Below are 17,664 nucleotides of genomic sequence, written 5' to 3'. Positions count from 1 at the left end.
CATCATATTTTCCTCAATAATTCCTGTTTTTAATCTATTGACCTTAACATTGGTCACAGAAAAGCAAGAGCATATATGCATTCATTCACATGTTTGCAGGTTGGAGAAAGCAAGGGACGTGATGCAGACACTGCACCTCTGCACGGTCTCACATCCCTACATAATGCTTTAAAGGAGAACAAAAAAAATAAGCTAATTAGAGACCTACCTACAGCTCTACCACGTCTATGCCTGGAGCCCTGCAGCCTTGCAGTGCTGTTGAACAGCCCAACACAGGACTAGGGACCAGAAGTTTTTAGTACAGCGCATGTTATTTTCCAGCTCAGCCACTGCCTTCACTGCGTGACCTTGGGCAAGTCACTTCCCCCGCATCTGCGCTCCCCACCTGACAGTCTCCCCCTCCGCAGAGCACCGAGGATGAAAACCCGGTAATTATTCACCGCAAGTGACTCTGCGCCGGCGAAGCCGAAGCTGGAATAGAAGGGGGGGGGGGGGGGGAGGAGGTTGGGAGTGGGGGTTTCCTCACTTACAGGTGATAAAAATCTCCCTGACATTGATTCGGCCTCCCGCCCGGGGGAGGATCTCCCTCCACACCTTCCCTGTTTCCCTACTGTACGGGTTAAACCGGAGGAAAAGCCGGCAGCTCCGGCTCGCCCGCCTCAAGCACACGCAGCAGCCGGGCTGGCCGAGCCCTTCGGGCCTCCCGCCCCCACAGCCAGAACCCTCCCGGCGGCCCCAGCCCGGCTGCGCACGGAGGCGGCGTTACTTACAGCACCCGCCAGGCGGAAAACTCACAGGTGGCCGAGAGCCGCCGGCGATCAGCGGCTGAGAGGCGACCTCCACCCCGGGAAGCCAGTCGCCTCAGCACCCGCGCGGGAAGGGAGCAAACTGAGGTGGGGGCGCTGCGCTCCGCTCTGCTCCGCTCCCCGCCGCGGGGCCGCGCAGCTCCAGCCGCTGCTGTCGCCCTCCCTGCGCGGGGCCGGCTCCCTCCCGCCCTTCCTCCCGCCCGGCTCCCGCCGCCGGCCAATGCGGGCCGCGGCGAGGAGCCGGCTTTAACCATCTGTTGCGAGGCGCCTCCTCCAAGCGCTGCCGCCTCCCTTGCCGGGGGGCTCCCGCCCAAGCACCCCGCCGAGGAGGTGGGGAGCCAGGAGAAAGCTTTAGGCCCCCCCGCAGGAGCTCTTTGCCCTTCGCGCCCTCAGGGGCCGCCGCCGTTGCCCGCCTCCCCTCCCCCACTCGCCTCAGGATCGCCGCCCCCCCGCCCCCTCAGGACTGGCGCCCCTCACCTCAGCGCTCTCCTCTCCGCACCCTCTACCCCTTTCCCCCGCAGCACCCCCCAAATCCCTCCCTAGCGGGTGGGCGCCTTCCCGCAAGCCCCGCCGCCGCTGTGGGGTGATGGACGAGGAGCACGGCTGGGGGTGCCCTGAGAGCGCTGCGGCACCACCCTAGACAGCCCCGCGTTAGGAGTGCCAGGTGGGGCAGTGAGGGTGTGCCTGTGGGGGGCGGGGGGGGGAAGAATCAATCAGGGAAAAAGAGGTGCGTGTGGGGTCTAATCCTCCTCAGGTTTGTGGGGATAAAGTCCTGACCCGATAAAACTTCTGTACTTCTCGCTTCATAATCGGGGTTCACTACATGAGGTGTCAGGAGGCCGGTGGTGGTATTGCATGGAGAAATGTGCCTCATCCTGCCTCAACGGGCATAAACCAGGGATAAAATCTGTTTTGTGTTTAGACTTCTTCGATATCTCCAGTGGAGAAGCTGTTCCAGAAGAGTCAGAAGTCTCTTTCACTATTTAATGGTTTTAAGTTTTAGCCTTTTGCGTTCCTAAATTGAAGGTTTTTCCATGAACAGGAGCATAGTCTATGCACAGGGTCCCTTATTTTGGGTCCCTATCTCCACACCAGGTGGTAGTAGTTCAGGTGTTTGCAGTGCATGCATAAACTTCCCTGAAAACAGAGCCATAGTTCCTGTTTTACTTCTCTGTTTATATTAATAATTTCCTTGTTACATACCTCCCTGATCATGCTTTTTAATCAGGTCCCTACATTTTCAGTTGATTCTCCACAGAAAATCCAGGGATTGAGAAGCTAACTGTTTTCCAACAAGTTCCAGGGTAATATTTTTATGAAGGTGTGTCAAGAAAATGATGCAAGTTCTTTTCAACTTTCAACAACTTGAAGTTAACAAAACAACCTTGAGATGCATCTGTGGAAAGAAAAAAATGTGCATTTGTTGCATGTGTTAACACAAGTTCTAAAAGAATTTTTGTCATTTTTTGAAACTGTCAGATTCTTATTTCTCACCAGAGCAATGTCATTAAATTATGGGTTTAAAACCAGAGTATGGACCAGATATGATTTGCAGGACTTGCAGGATTTGAGATATATTATTATGCAGATTCTAAGGTTATCTTTTCTTATTGATGTGTATGTTGTCTATAGCTGGATAGTCTTGTAATTAAATTAATCACGTCCTTTTCTTTTATTACAAAAGAATATGATGTGTGGAAATAAAGTCAACCACCTGTATTCCGTACCAATGCTGTTATGGGATACATTTCTTACCCACTAGGAAGGCTTTATCTTTGCATTAAAGGACCTCAACACAGCTGAGATTTCTCTTATTATTACAAAAAAAGTCTCAAAAATACTCAAATCGAAATGATTTGGATTTTTCTTATGAGACTCCAGATGCATGAAATTTTGCCCTCATGTATGCATGTGGAATGCCTATAAATCTGAAGGGAGAATTTGTCATTACAAGATATTTTTAAGGAATGGTTTCTATATAGTCATAATTACTAGAATGACAAATTACTCTTACAAAACTATTCTCAAGCCTAAGTTATTCCCATATATATTCTAATCAAGGGTCATCATAATAATTTTGTAAGCTATTGTTTCTAACATTACTACAAGGTTTTGTCTTACTATTCAAAGAATGTTGTTTTTATGGGTTTTATTAATACGTAGAAATTCCATCTAACATCTTAAACCAATTGTCCTAGGTACCAAATATATGCATAAAAAGATGCTCTTCACCTGAGTGCTTTGAATGCCATCACTATATATAGAAGTCAAACAAAGGATGATTGGAAATAGAACAATCCATAGGCAAACAACTGGCCTCTGAAACAATGAAAATGTAAATAACTTGTTCAGTTGTACAAGAAATCTTGGCAGAATCCAAAAGCATATGCAGGTAAGTGGTGTCTCAGTCCACTGCTGTAATAAACACTGCTGTTAAATAGAAAAAACCTATGCCTTAAGTCTCAAAATAATGTTTCTCTATGAAGTCTTCTATTTCACAAGCAAAATGACTACTGCAAAGACAGTTGCTTACCTTTTTTAAAATATGTATTCTTTCCCCTGGCTCATTACGTTTTTAATGACTTATTTGTATAGATTAAAAATATGACAAATTCTGCATGCATACATCATCAGTATTGTGTATGTCATGAATGCGATTAGGGCAAGATTCAAATAGACCAGCAACATGCCATCAATTCAGGGGTTTTCTTCTGTATTTTTACTTGCTACTATCTTGGTGTGTGACCTTGGGCAATTGGTTGAACTTACCTGTGAATCATTCTTTCATCTGTGAGATCTGGGACAGTCATACTTGAAAAAGTGCACTTTATTAGTAATAATATTTTGTGAATTTATTTATCTATAACAAATGAACTAGTAAATAACATCTTTGAATATAGACATCCAATCATTATCCATCATAACAGTATTTTCTCCTGCTCCATTCTAAGCAGCATGTACCTGGCAGTCTATAGTGCTTAAAATGAGGTTTAAAAACTAGGCAGTACTTTTGTCAAATATTGTAGCAAACATCTTAAAATGATTAAAGATCCTATGTGAAAATCTTTTAGAGAATAAGCCTATTTTTCTAATTGGTCAAGCAGGGCATTAACAGTGTGTGCAGAGGTAAAGCTGCAAGCAATTATAGTTCGGGAGACCAAAGACAGGGAGAAGGAACAGTTTTCCACAGAGTTCACGATAAAGAGCACTGTATCCCTGAAAAGCTTTGTGTTTTCTTCATGAAAAAAGATTGCAGTGCCTAATTATAAGAGTTCAATGAGACTAGGGTCTGGAACCTCCAAGAAAACTATTCAAGAACTATTTTGGTGTGGTTTCCATGTGCAGCAGGTGTTCATCACTGCAATAAGCTCAGAACACAACATCTCTTGCCATTCCCATACTACTTGTTTTCACTAAGAATTTTTGTTTTAGTGGGTGCTTTCAAGTCAATTCCAACAGGAGATTGTGTATGCATGTTGCATATAGTTACCCTGTAACTTTCTTCCCACATCTTTTCTGTATGCAAAGTTGAGCAAAATGTGATCTATTAGGCTGATGCTTTCAGTAGAGTTAAAAATATTGATATGCATTAGCTGCAATAATCAAATTTTTTAAATCCCTAGTGTCTTAGAAGATCCATTAACCTTAATCAGTCCAACACATCTGATTGTGCTTGCCAACTGCCCTTTTCCAAATAAAGATATATCAAGTTACATTAATAGCCTCAGTAATTAAATACTAGCGTGAACGCAAAACCAAACCCTAAGATCCAAATAGTGCAAATTTGGGCCACTGATTTAGTTGCAGATCTTGCAGCAGGCTATTCTCTGAAGTGAACCAGCCAAAACCATGAGAGTGGAACTCAGCATGTGAGTGCAAAGGCAAAGTTTGAATTTTAACCCCCTTTTTTTTCCATGTGAAATATGTTAAGTTCCCAGTGGAAGAAAAACTTCGGGATTGAATAAACTAATCAGAAACATACCTTAGAGCCTTAGTCATAAAGAAGTTGCTTTGTTATAAAGACAAAGCAGATTTGTGGGAATGTTGCCACGTTTTATAAACTGTCGAAAGCTGGGGGTTGTTTTATTTTGGTTATGTGCCAGTCATGACTCAGGAACTGTTATGAAAATGAATGTGCTATTTCAAATGTTGCAAGACTTAGCCTAGGTTTAGATAGTGTAGCATATTTACCTAAACAAACAAATTAATCTCAGAAACTGCAGAACTGAAACCAGTTGGAATGTCACTTAGGTGCTGACACTACTGAGAAAATAAAAACATGGATGGACAGTGCTGACCGCTGAAAATGCCAGCGGATGGTAAGTGAAATGTTATGTTCCTACCCCACAGGGTCATGTCTTCTGCTGGCAAACAACTGTATCTGTTAGGGGAAGGGGAAAAAAGAAAAACAGCAATAGCAACAAAGGGTACAAGTACATAAGGAAATGGCTGTCTAAACTTCAGAAGATAAGACAGTTGTCTATTTGACTCCAAGATTAGTCTTTCTGTGTAAACACAGCTATCAAAACTGTGAAATTTTGTATGTTCTTTGATGACTGTGGTAATTGGTAACTGCAATCTCATGTTTCCTATCCCCTTACTCAGAACACATTAAGAGAAATGGATTATAACTCCAGTGCTAACAGGGAAGTGTTCAGCAACAACAATCTGTAGCTTCTAGAGCACTTTTCTGTTTCAAAGTGCTTTGCAAACACTGATTAATTAACCTGTTCTGTGTTCAGTTCTGGGGAAACATGCACTTCATGCTTCTAACATGAAGACTAAACACTTGAGCTTTGTTATAGCTTTTAAAGCCTCAACTGTGCTGTGAGGTAGGGTGAGTGAGCACGTGCAGAGGGGCAATACTGGAGTGATAGCTGCTCGAGGCATGCTCTTTGGGTAGCTACAAGGAACATGTTTAACAGCAGTTGTAAATCTTTTCCTTTCTTGAGGTGCCAGATGATACACAGAGGTAGAAAAAGCCTCATTATCTCTTTCCACAAGCTAGGTTTCCTCTTTGATGTGTTACACATAAAGGCAGGTTACTGTGCTGACACAAGGATCACAGTCGTCAAGTTCCTTCTGCTACCCACACATGCTCACAAATTACTTCTCTTTTCTGACTTTCCATGTGTGCAAAAGCAAAACTTATTGTATTGGTTTCTACATTTAACCTAAAATGGATTTAATTTTAGTCACAGTCCCTTTGTAATGTGGAGTTTCCTTTTTTAAGTCCATTTCATCAAGATACACCTGTCTGGATGCATTCACTTGCATTGACTGCCTTCACTTTATGTAAGAATGGGACTCTGGCTTTGCACCTTCAACAGCTTCTGTCTAAGAACAGTGATCATGCCTTTGTCAGCTAGTAGCCTGAGTGATCTGAATGATAGGTATTCAAAAGTTACCCTTTTAAGAGCCTGTTTACAACATCAGCTACTGGCAACTAAACCAATTTCTTAATTTGAAATGCATAGTGCACTCATTATGTACTTCAAGTATACATAGTTATAATGGAGCCCTGCCAATGATACTGTCTGAGCAATTATATATATTGCATGTCTGCTTTGATACAGTAGTGAATCTGGCACTAGACATTACAGAGCAGTTTTTTTCAGGGTTTGGGTGGAAGACAGGGCCTGAGACACCTTAGCTAGACTATAGAAGATTTTTTTTTTTTCCCCTATCTCCAGTATGTTGAGGAAAAGCATCGTAAGGAGGAGGAATACATGAAGTCATTTCAGTGGGGAAAAAGAGACAGAGGGAGAAAGAACTTTACATAGTTTAGAAATCTCTGCCAAGTTGCTTGCTGTAGAAGCTTCTGCAGACACACTTTGTAAGCAAAGATTCCTTGGACTCTAGCAGGGGTCTGAACATTTTTTAAAAGATATACAGCTTTACACTGCAGGACAGGGTTCACATTATTTACTGAGAAATGGCTGGCTGCCTGCCAAGCTGAAACACTCCCTTGCTAGCATTTCAGCTGAAGAAAAAACAAGCTAAAATAAATACATCAATATTACTCTATTACAGTGTTTAGACTCTACCCTTCAGATGGAAAAATGAAATTTATTACAACAATAAATGACCCCCTAAAGATCTGAGAACTGTCAGGGCCCTCTGCCTCTTCCTTTCTAATGAAGCTCTGCAATTTCACCAAAGTCAGAAAGTTGTGATTGTACCAATAGATCATGCCTGTGCATACATATGCAATGTGTATGGAGGAGTGACATGCTTTAATTGTATTTTTAATGGGAGAGATCAAATAATTCCATAAAATATGCTACAGGTCTCATGATTGATGATTTCATTTTGAACAAGGCAAATTAGAAATGAGACTGAGAGTACAAGGAATCTGTGAAATTACTCACTGTTGCATATACAGATTTATGCATGGATCTAATACTTATATTTGGTATGGGTTGAATGGGCATGTGGCATCTTTTCTGGTTACAAGTTCATGGATCTTTCCTATTATTTGTATATTTCTAAAGTAATACCAAACAACAAAAATGCAATTTCTGCATGCTTAAAAAATGCTTGAGGAATTGAATATGGTTATCACTGGGAATTTTTTCTTATGGTATCTGGAAGTTGTATTTCATGTACTGGGAATTTTTTCTTATGGTATCTGGAAGTTGTATTTCATGTATACAATGCTACTGCAGGTACACTTGTATGTTAACCAGTGGATCTGTAATTTGCAGATGAAGAACAGAAAGGTATGTACTCTTTAAGTCAGTTTTGAGCTTCACTCTTCACCAGCAGCAAACACTGGCCTACTACTGTCTTCAATCACACAGGTTAATTCGCAAGCTGTATTTAAACACTTTCTTCATGCTTCCTGTTCAAGATCTAAGATATAATAAAATAAATGGTGTAGCTATAGGCTAGGCCACAAGCATAGGTTCATAGATATTAAGAAAAGTAGGAACTGTTGTGACAGCTTAACTTGATCTTCTGTCATCTAGGTTTTCTGGTTATACAGCAGATCTTTCAAGCTTCAGTGGTTACCCCTGTCTCTACTATGACAACTGTTCAATACCACAGATTTTCTTAGGTAGTATCTTACTTATATATGCCATGTGCATTTCTATTTATTAAGTCTTAAAGTCAAACACTCCCTGACCTTTGGGACATGCAGTTTGAACCACAGTCACACCTGGATTTAGCTGCTAGCCTTTACTACTTAAAAATCTCTAACAACAGAACTGCAATTTTCCTTTTTTGACTTAATATCTGGACTCACGACAGACCTGCATTTGTGAGATACATCTCAGTATGTGTGAAGCTGTATTTGGAATCTCCGGGGTCTCAAGGGTAGTTGACTTGAAGGTATTTGCTTATGCTAGAGAACAGAGAATATATGCAAAAGTGAAATTTCTTTTGGATTTTACTCTTCTCAAATATATGCACTGAATGTATACTTATATATACTGTTTTTATGTTGTAAATTTGTATATAGGTAACAGTTTTCATGGGACAATGTGTGTCTGTATAAACATGTCTTTTATAGAAGGATGGGCAAGTGTCGGGCTGAAGTCAAACAGCTTTTGATATAAGTTAGATTGCTAAGCGTAAAACAGGTATTTGGCACAAATGAGACATCACAATAACACATCCTTTTTTGCACATACCCTTTCTTTAGGTAGAAAGCAAGTGTACAGTCCCATGCTATGCTCTTCTAGCTGCTTGGCATGTTGATGTAAAGCATCAGAAATAGTAAACGATTTCAATAGTTTTCTTGTTATATTAAGAAATTCTGATTAAAGAAATTTCTGCTCCCATGACAGTGACATCACATGCTGCAACCCCTAATTGTACAAATCATCAGGTTTTGCCTTTTAATTTTTGACTGGCAGAGTAGAGAAATCTGATTGTGTATATGAAGGAGGAAGTGACTGAGCTGTGCAGCTTCTAGGAAGCAGGAGCAGCTAATGAGAATCCCACTCAGAGGTTTTCATTATATGGTTCTTATGAAAGAAACTACATTGTGGGATAAATGCCCAGGCCATTGTTTGGTTTTTAACCCATTTCTCACTCAGATGAAATCCTACCAAAGTAGTTTAAAGTTTTCCAGAGTGAAAAAACATGTTTTAGTTTTTGCAGAAGGATCAAAGTTTTGTCTGGAAAATCCGTTGGAGCACAGGTCTTTTTTATTAAACAGATTTTACCAAATAGGATCCTTTTTCAATGTATGGTGTCATACAGTATACCAAATAGCATTCTAACATCCCCAATAGTTACATAGCAAAAGATAGTTTAATATGCCTAGCACAGCAGCTGTAAGGATCATGACCTTTACAGGCAGAATGTAAACTTAGGCATTTATAATTATTTGTACTAATATTTATTTCTGTGCTGTGATGGTATAACCAAGAATAACTGGAGAAAATATAAAATTGTTGCATGCCGTTTGCAACCTAAATCTGTATGGGAACTGAGCCCTCACAAGACAAGCTTTGAAATCCACACATTCAAGTTTGGCCCTAAAATACATAAATCACAGTGTTCTTGCTGCTGAATCACAGAAGACAATGAGCAAATGCAGTGCAGAGGGATTGCAAAGAGTAACATTATCTAAAGCAGTAAGGATTTAGAAAGAAAGCTCAAATTAATTCCTGCCGTTGGGTGCGGTGGATTCATTTCTAGGTTTGATTTTTCTGAGTTGTGACATGTTTGTGATGCTTTTTTGATTTTATTTTAGCATAAACAATAAATCATAATACTTCCTAAATGAAACATTTTCATTTGTGACAGATAATTTTGCAGGAAAATTGCATGTAGGAAAACATCATTAAAAATAAAATTCCCAATCCATTTTGTATTTTATTCCTGTCAAGAGCTAGTTATCATTTGAACTTTCATCCCACTGCCTGAGCACACTGGTTATATGTTTATTTAACCTATTTCTTAGCACAATGCATGAGAGAACTGAATATGAAGGAGAACTTCTTATAAATTATATTACATTCTTTTTGGTTGCATCTGTTGTGTTTCTCACTTTGTGATTGCAACAGGCAAAAATTACCGTGGACAAAAAAGAATAGGCACATATAGATAAATCACCTATTCTATATTTCCTTCTGTTTGATTGTAAAACTCAAAAGTTAGCTCTTCGTTTTTATCAACTGCTGTTAAAGTGAGGCTGCAGTGGGCCTTTCTAACAACTGTGGTCAGCTGACCTAGTTGTAAAACCGAAAAATATGGATTATGTCTGGTTGCATATGTGTTTTTAGATTACTCTCTCTTATTATTTGAAGAATGAATCTAAAAGTCAATCCCTCTTCTTTGTGCAACACATGGTATGCCCTTTTAATGTTGGGTAATACAGAGTAATACATCTGAAGCATAATCTAAAAGTTTTGACATGACATTTCGGATTTTCTGGAAAAGAGCAACACAGATAGCAGTACTGACTGTTTTTTGATTTTAAGTCCACTTCACTCTGGAGTTCGTATGTCTTATCTTCAGTTACTCTGTTATTTGCAGCTTTATGATTTATGTCTTTAACTGAATATAGTCTTCTGATAGTAACAAAAAGCTCAGTGTGACTAACTGCCAAAAATCTCCTAGGGGCTTTTCCTCAATTTTGCCATGACATTTAAGACTTGGTCAATCCAAGACAAGCTGTATTTGTTTAATTTCCATCTTGTTTATTCCTTATAATAAAGTCATGTTCTTTATATCTCAGGTAAGGTTAAAGGAGAAATCCCAGTTGTACTAAAGACAACTGGCATCTTCTGCTGGAGAACTTGTGTATATTCTTCTATTTTTGAAGAATAAAATTTTGTGTAGGATTTTCATTTCTTTCTCTTGCCTCCCCAAGTTTTTATTTATCCCTAGTACTCAACAAGATCCTTTTGTTGTTCAGAAATTTATGCTGCTGTATAAACAATAAACACATAGGCTAGCATCATAATCAGAGAAATCCACATGTGTTTTATTTGTTACCTGTAAAAATCATCAAACTCCTTTAGGTCTTCCCTGGAGACATCACTTTCTGATGCTTTAAAAGAGTTTAAGCACATTTTCTTCTGGAGTAGGGATGATCTGATTCACAATGGATTTATTTGGACATTGCATTTTCCATTTTACTCATTCATTCCAACCTTAATAGGCACCTGTTGATTTGAGAGACAGTGAAAAAGCTTAGAATACAAAACTCAGTACAAAAAGAATGGCATGGGAAGACAAAAGAAGAGCAAAATATGAATGAAGGGGACAAAAAAATAGGAAAGTCTGTTAAAAGAAATAGAATCTTCAAATTTGCTTATTCCTTTCCTAACATTACCTACATTTATGTAAGGTCACTGCAAACTGTGAATGAAGAGCTAAATGGTAAAATTTCTGCTTACCTTGAATTTGTGGTGGAAAATTAAGCTCCAAATAAATTGCTGAATAGGGGACTCAATCTTTTACCAGCCTGGTTTTTTTGGCAAGGGTCTTCTCTATGTACCAACTGCCATAAAATTGACTTTAGTAGGAAAAAAAAGTATTAAGCCATATCCTGGACTGTGTGCTGGCTCCTTTGCACTAAAAGGATCTATAAAGCTTTCCTGAGTTGGCAGCTGAGATTTCTCCTGCAAGAGGGAATCCCTGGCTGAGGTAGAGCTGGCTTACAGCCACCATGGCTTCCATCTGTGCCAACTGGTATTAAGAAAGAGATCTGGAATATTGTCCTTCAAAATTGAACTTCCCATAGAAACACAGAGACTTGTGCTATTTTTTTTAACTAGGTCTGAATCTTCGTGGCTCATCTTCTCCCTGTGTGTGTGTCCTAAGCATGTATTTATATGGTGTGCACATAAAAGGAGTCTTTCAGCAGAGTTGCGATTTTGCAGCATTTAATAGATTAAATTTCTTTAGAGTATTTATCTTTTCTTTTTGTGAAGAGTTGTTTCTCCCTTTATGTGAATGTTTGACTATTACTATGAAGAAACTGGGTAGATTTCCTTTGGGAAAACTCATGCTAATTCCAGGTAGAAACTTTTTTACAGTTCGTTTTCCACTCTCTATCCATCTTAATATTTTATTCGCAATAACTGTAGTCTATTATATTGACTCAGACACAATGAAGAGTAAGTAGCTTTGGTTGTTGTTTTTTTTTTTTAAGTAGGGATTTAATGACAAATTCAAATTCCTTTATTTTGAACCTATAACATGGTATCTGAACTCACAAAGTTACAAAATAATAATCTTCACATCTTTAAGTTAGGTATATGATCCAGGAGCACATAAAACTGACAATAAGCAAAGAGCTTGCTTTGAAAAAATATAAGAACCAAAGCTTTCACTTGTGTTATTAATATCTTATGTAAGGAGCTGAAGGCACATTAGAGTTTGTGAGTTTACTATGATATATGTAAAGGGAGTCATCGTTACAGCAGATAACATGTAAAACATTGCAACAACCAGTTACATAATAGATGTAATTTATCCTTTATAATTGCTTCCTGTTTTGACACAAAGAATTTAATTGTTTGTTATCTTGCAATACATATGTTTTTGTTTTAAAGGTTATTTGATATTTTGAACCTGACAAACATTAAGGACTTTTATTTTACCAGTGGCAGTTGACCTGTGTATGTGCAGGCAAACCGTTACATGACTGTTAAATTACTGCAGGTAACAAGTTTGAGAATTTCAAGTGTTTGTGTGTGTTTGTCATTGAGATTCAGAAGACATTTTGGAGGTAGCATTTTCAAGTACCAGATGTTGTGAAAGATGTAAACCTGTGTCCTGGAGGGACAGTGAGGAGACAGCAATGGAGAGAATTCCCAACTTTAGATGACCCGCAAAGAAGAGCTCTCTAAACCGGTTTTCTAAACTACACTTATTTACTAAAGTATTCCTCAAAAAAACCCCATTTTAAACAGCCTCCAGGTTTCACTAACCATCCTGGTGTCGTATCAAGAGCCACTTTACTTCTCTGGGGTGTTCACCAGTGGCTCTGCATCAATGTATTAGAACCACACTAAGAATTTTCCTGACAGTACAGCACTAGCTGTACTGTGGAAGCACTAGAGGTAAATTTGGTCAGTGCAGGTATGGTAGAGATAAATTTCAATTCAAGTAATTTAACTTTGAATTACCAGCTTTTTCTTTCAATCTTGAGCCCGTGGCATTACTGTACTCTATCTTAGCTTATAGGTTAGTGGTTTACCACTAATCTCTCAGTATCCCCAGCTGAGCCGTTTAATTACAGTTCTTGCTCCCTGATGGCCAGTCTGGCCAGGCTGTTGAGAATGGACTCACATATTAGTGTCTTATGTTCTATAAATATCTTATGATGTTATTACATTGTAACATGGATAAACTAATTTGTTCTGTAGCTGTATCTACTGTTAAAAGTAGAAAGGTTGTGGCACATTATACCATGAGATGTTTGGGCCGGATCCTCAGCTCCTGAATGTTGATGTAGCTCCATTTATACAACATACCTTTTCCTGATCTACGCTGTATTTTTTTTCTATTCCACCTTAAATTCGGACACTGGTAATGTTATTGCTTATGATCTGGGCTTGAATGTATTCTGGTAAAAGAGGTGAAAAATTTCTTCACTTCTTACCAATCCCTGAGGCATCTTATCCTTAATGACATGTAAGTGAAACCCAAAGTGCCAAGGAACAAATCTGGGTGTTGTGGAAGATAAAAATCTTTTAGAGATATCAGTCTAGAATAATTTTGTAGCAGAGCTGTAGGGCACAAAAAAGGAGTGCTCCTGTAGAGAAATATTCATTTAAAAAAGCAAGGAATTTGGACTTGTTGTATATAGTGTTTTAGAACTTTGCTAACTATTTCCAAGTACAGGAACAAACACATTCTGCCATTAACCTGGACAACATTTTATGCAGAGAAGTCCTTGTAACCCTAGCTAAAGCTAATATGGCCCATTTCTATCTACTTAATGGGAGGCTTCTTAGTGTTCACTACAGGTATGTTTGTAGTTTATATTTATTGGCTTTTGTACTGGTCCAAATTTTAAAAATCATTACATATTAATTGTGGGCATAGATAAACTTCTTTTAATTAACCAGTCAAAACCCATAGAAACCTGTAGAAAAAAGGGGGGCAACGGTAAGTTTTTTCTTTATGCTGCCTTCTGTCTTTCACATAAAGACATGACCTACTCTTTAATATCTCCTGCCAGTCTTTTGAATTAAAGACGTCTTTGTAGTTCTAAGGTGATTTTAAATGTCCCAATCCATTAAAATATTTATCATTAACATCCCAGCCAAATAGTCCTCTTTGTGATTAAAATAGTTTAAAATGTTGTCTAATGGACCCAGAAGGGTAACTTCACTGTGCATTTCATCTTTGTCAAGTTTTTATATTCTGTGTATTATTCTTCAGAATTACGTAGCCAGAAGCCTGTTATATTCCCTTTGCAAAGCTGTTTGATTGAGAAGAAATGAAAATGAAAGAGAAAGATTGAATTTTTGGATTAATACTAGCTACAGATCATCTGTGTTGGATTAAAAAATAATCCTGATACGTGATTCAAGAGGTTGGGAATGAGATATAGAATTGTTCATATGAGGCTGTAGGATCAAATCAGTTTGACCCAAGTTGGTTGCATCTGGTGGTTGTTACTATTTGGTAGTCTTTGGGAAACAAACTAATGGGAAAATGACTATATAATATAAAGAGCTGAACCAAGCTATCTCTGCACTTTTTATGCTCTATTTCAAAGGAAAAAAAATGTATGTCAGGGATATAGCTAGGGTTTAATGAACTCCGGTGTTCACAATGGCCAAAATGTTGTTGAGCAGACAACATATGTGCTAATCGGATTTTGTCTATAGAATATGAACCCATTTCCAAAAATGTACAAGTTTAGGTAGAATCATAAATTCAATTTTAAAAAATCTGTAATGAAAGTATGTATTTGGTATGCTTGATACAGAAGAGTGCAGAAATATTTATTTGCTGATCAAATATCAGTTTTTATTGGGCAAATATATATTTACATTTGTAATTACTTTGATATAAGTGTTTATCCCAGACAAGTCTAAGATAGATTTTGAGTTTCTCCAAATATTTAGATTTATAACATTTGTTTGTAAATTATCAGCTAACTTCATAATAGGAATGCTACAAAGCACAAGTGAACTCTTGTGTGTATGGCATGTGTGTATATCCTTTTGTTAAAAACTCTGTGTAAGTTTAAAAAGCAGCTAATGCAGTGCAAGAACTACAAGAGGAGTGGATGACATCATTGTGCTGGAAAAGATTTCGAGAAATGAGACTTTATACCTTTGCATGGAAACATCAAAGGATAGAGACGATGATGAATTCTGAACAGGTTTCAGGTTTATTTGATTATATTTGTGACTTTTTCAAATTTCTTTAAAAATGTGCTGAGTTTTGCTATTTTGCTAGCAGTTCAAGATCAAATAACCATGGTTTAATTGTAGGCTTTGTTGTTGCTGTTCTACTGACTTAGTGCAGAGGCATTTATCAGTCTAAGGTTTGAAATTAACTTCAAAATGCAAAAAAGACAGTTTAACTCGGGGAAAAGGAGCCTGTAAGCATATTTTCTAACATAAAAGGAATGTTAGGATCTGAATCATATTAGGAAGATGGTTAAATATCTAGAAAGAAATTACCAGATATGATGTTATGCAGCTTGAAACTCTTCTGGAATTTATTTCAAAGGATCCATTTTCTGTAGCATTATTTTTTTGAGAGTTTTTTTGTCAGCTGATTTACTTCAGTTTATATCATTAAATTACAATTTAATACTTTACTAACATGAGCAGAAATGTTATGACTAAAATTACAGTTTATAACATAAAAAGTTTAAGCAGCATTGCAAAAACCCATGAATTATTATTTTTGATCTGTTGTTTACTCCTCATTCCTTTCACTAGCCTTTAAATCAAATCCCTCAGATCTAGGCTCTTTATCTCCCATCCCCCCCAAATCATGGCAATATGTTCCAGCAATCATCCCAGATGTGTGCAGTACTCAGAAATTAAACTGTAACATTTTGGATTGTTGCCATAAAATAACGTCAGACTGTAGGATGAAGATTCTTTATAATTTCGAAATCAAAACAAACCTGAGAACTTCATGATTGGATCTTCCAATTTGACCCCAACACCTGAGTAAGTTACCACATATTCAAACCATATTGTTAATTTCTCTACTTGATTGTTATCTTCTTGGACCGAGAATCTTGTGTTGTTATATGCCTGTATAATAATCAGCACAATACCAGCTGCATACCATTCTGCTCAGATAATGTAATGAATTTGATTTTTTTTATCTGTTCATCTTTTTCTCTGTGAAAAGTGGAAACATTGATCATAACCATCTACCAGCAAAAAACCCCCAAACCCTCAACAGTAGTATCTTGTTTATAACTTTACATGGCCCAAAGCATAGAAGTCAAGATTGCAATGGTATAGTTTAAGGCAAGAAGAAACTGAATGTTGGCTGATGACAACAAAAGACCTCACATGCCAAGCTGTAGCTTTGCTAAAAATCTGAGTAATATTGCTTCTTACTCTTTAATGTTCGGGCAAGGTCTCACCACCACCCCCAGCCCCCAAAGTCATTTTTCTGACGCTTCTGCTGCCTTTCAAAAAGTCTATGACTGACTGCAAGGTGCTACCTTTGCAGAATACATTCCCAGTAGGATACTAGTGTTGTCCCAGTTTCTGCTTCTATGTTAATTTTTTTATTTCAAAGGAAGTGAGACTTCCACCTATTTACCCATACTCAGAGTTTTCTTGCTCATGTATTGCTACAAAGTCTATGTTGCCTACTGAAAAGTGTCCCCCACAAAACTGTGTGCCGTGTAAGTCAGTCTTTGTTGATTGATGTCATTCACCTCTTTGGAATGATCCTTGTGAGTGCTGAGATTTGTCCTATTGTTTTGTATGCTGTTGAATCATATTGACAACTGTAGAAAAAAAAAAAAGGAAAATTTATGTCTGCCTCTGCAGCTGAGGTTTTAGTGTCTTTAACATTTGCATTTATCATAAAGTTTGTAGGCAGTGCTCTGTATATATGTAGTATATTGGACATATTTATTCCCTAAATCAATAGGTAAATTGAAAAACTCAGGGTAATTCTATCAAGCTATAGTTCATACTACAGCTTAATTTGTTACACTGTATCATCAGAAGAGTGAGCTTTGAAGAACTGCTTGGCTTTTCCTGTTGTTAACTGGTAAATATTAGCCAATGCAGTTAAATATTTTGTCCTATTCAGAATCAAATGCTGGTATTTCTGCCCCTTTCTGTTTCAGTGGCTGAGATGTAGCAGTCTCACCTGAATTCCTTATCTTTGCTTTCTGCTAAAATGTTGGAAAAGAATAGAGGTTCTCTCTCTCATACATTACCTGCTCTTATAAGTTCTCATAGTTTAAGAAATAGCAGTAACTCTTTCCCTACTAGTTTAAGGCATTTTCACTGTATCAGTGTCACATCGCATTATGTTAAGTGATTTGAAAATGTGTGGCATCTGAAAGTGTTGCACAAGTTTATTATTTTCATTTTGTAGGTAGAGCTTCAGCTGGTACAGTCAGCAGGGCTGTCAAAAGGGCAATGTTGCTTTTTGCTATTTTTTAAAGATTTTTACTTCTCATTTATAGTCTTAATGGCTTTCAAAATGTCTTCTGAAGTAGCAGGCTCTTTTATGGCCTCCTTCTTAAGCTGTTGTATACTAGGTTTGCTCTATAGGCTTATACAGCACAGCTCAAACTCTGAAGAAATGTATGTTACTGCTAAAATACAATTAATTTTACATTTTGCATAAATTATTGGCTTCATCATTGCAATAAAGTGATGTTACCTATGTAATTTATGATATTCCCCTTGTTCAGTGCCTCGATTTTTCACTTGAT

The 17,664-nt window shown here is 38.1% G+C and overlaps 2 protein-coding genes across 5 annotated transcripts in view; one reads left to right on the top strand and one right to left on the bottom strand.

Moving 5' to 3' along the window:
* The window catches only part of SULF2 (sulfatase 2), a 167,488-nt gene extending 166,500 nt beyond the window's left edge, over nt 1–988 (bottom strand). For 2 of the 4 annotated variants that reach the window (XM_030007843.2, XM_030007844.2), the window contains exon 1: nt 771–988. The gene's annotated coding sequence lies outside the window, so the exon portion shown is untranslated. The remainder of the gene's footprint in view (nt 1–770) is intronic. The other 2 variants (XM_030007847.2, XM_030007852.2) reach the window with 2 other exon arrangements.
* LOC115338833 (basic proline-rich protein-like) overlaps nt 1–1,349 on the top strand; it is a 98,217-nt gene extending 96,868 nt beyond the window's left edge. The window contains exon 5 of the mRNA XM_030007747.1: nt 631–1,349. Within this exon, the coding sequence (XP_029863607.1) occupies nt 631–1,349 (719 nt within the window). The remainder of the gene's footprint in view (nt 1–630) is intronic.
* Nucleotides 1,350–17,664: the final 16,315 nt, after the last annotated feature.

Source organism: Aquila chrysaetos, chromosome 3, assembly GCF_900496995.4.
Source record: "Aquila chrysaetos chrysaetos chromosome 3, bAquChr1.4, whole genome shotgun sequence".
In the NCBI taxonomy this organism is placed as follows: domain Eukaryota; kingdom Metazoa; phylum Chordata; class Aves; order Accipitriformes; family Accipitridae; genus Aquila; species Aquila chrysaetos.
The sequence above is the reverse complement of the archived record's forward strand: the minus strand, read 5'-3'. Positions and strand labels throughout refer to the sequence as shown.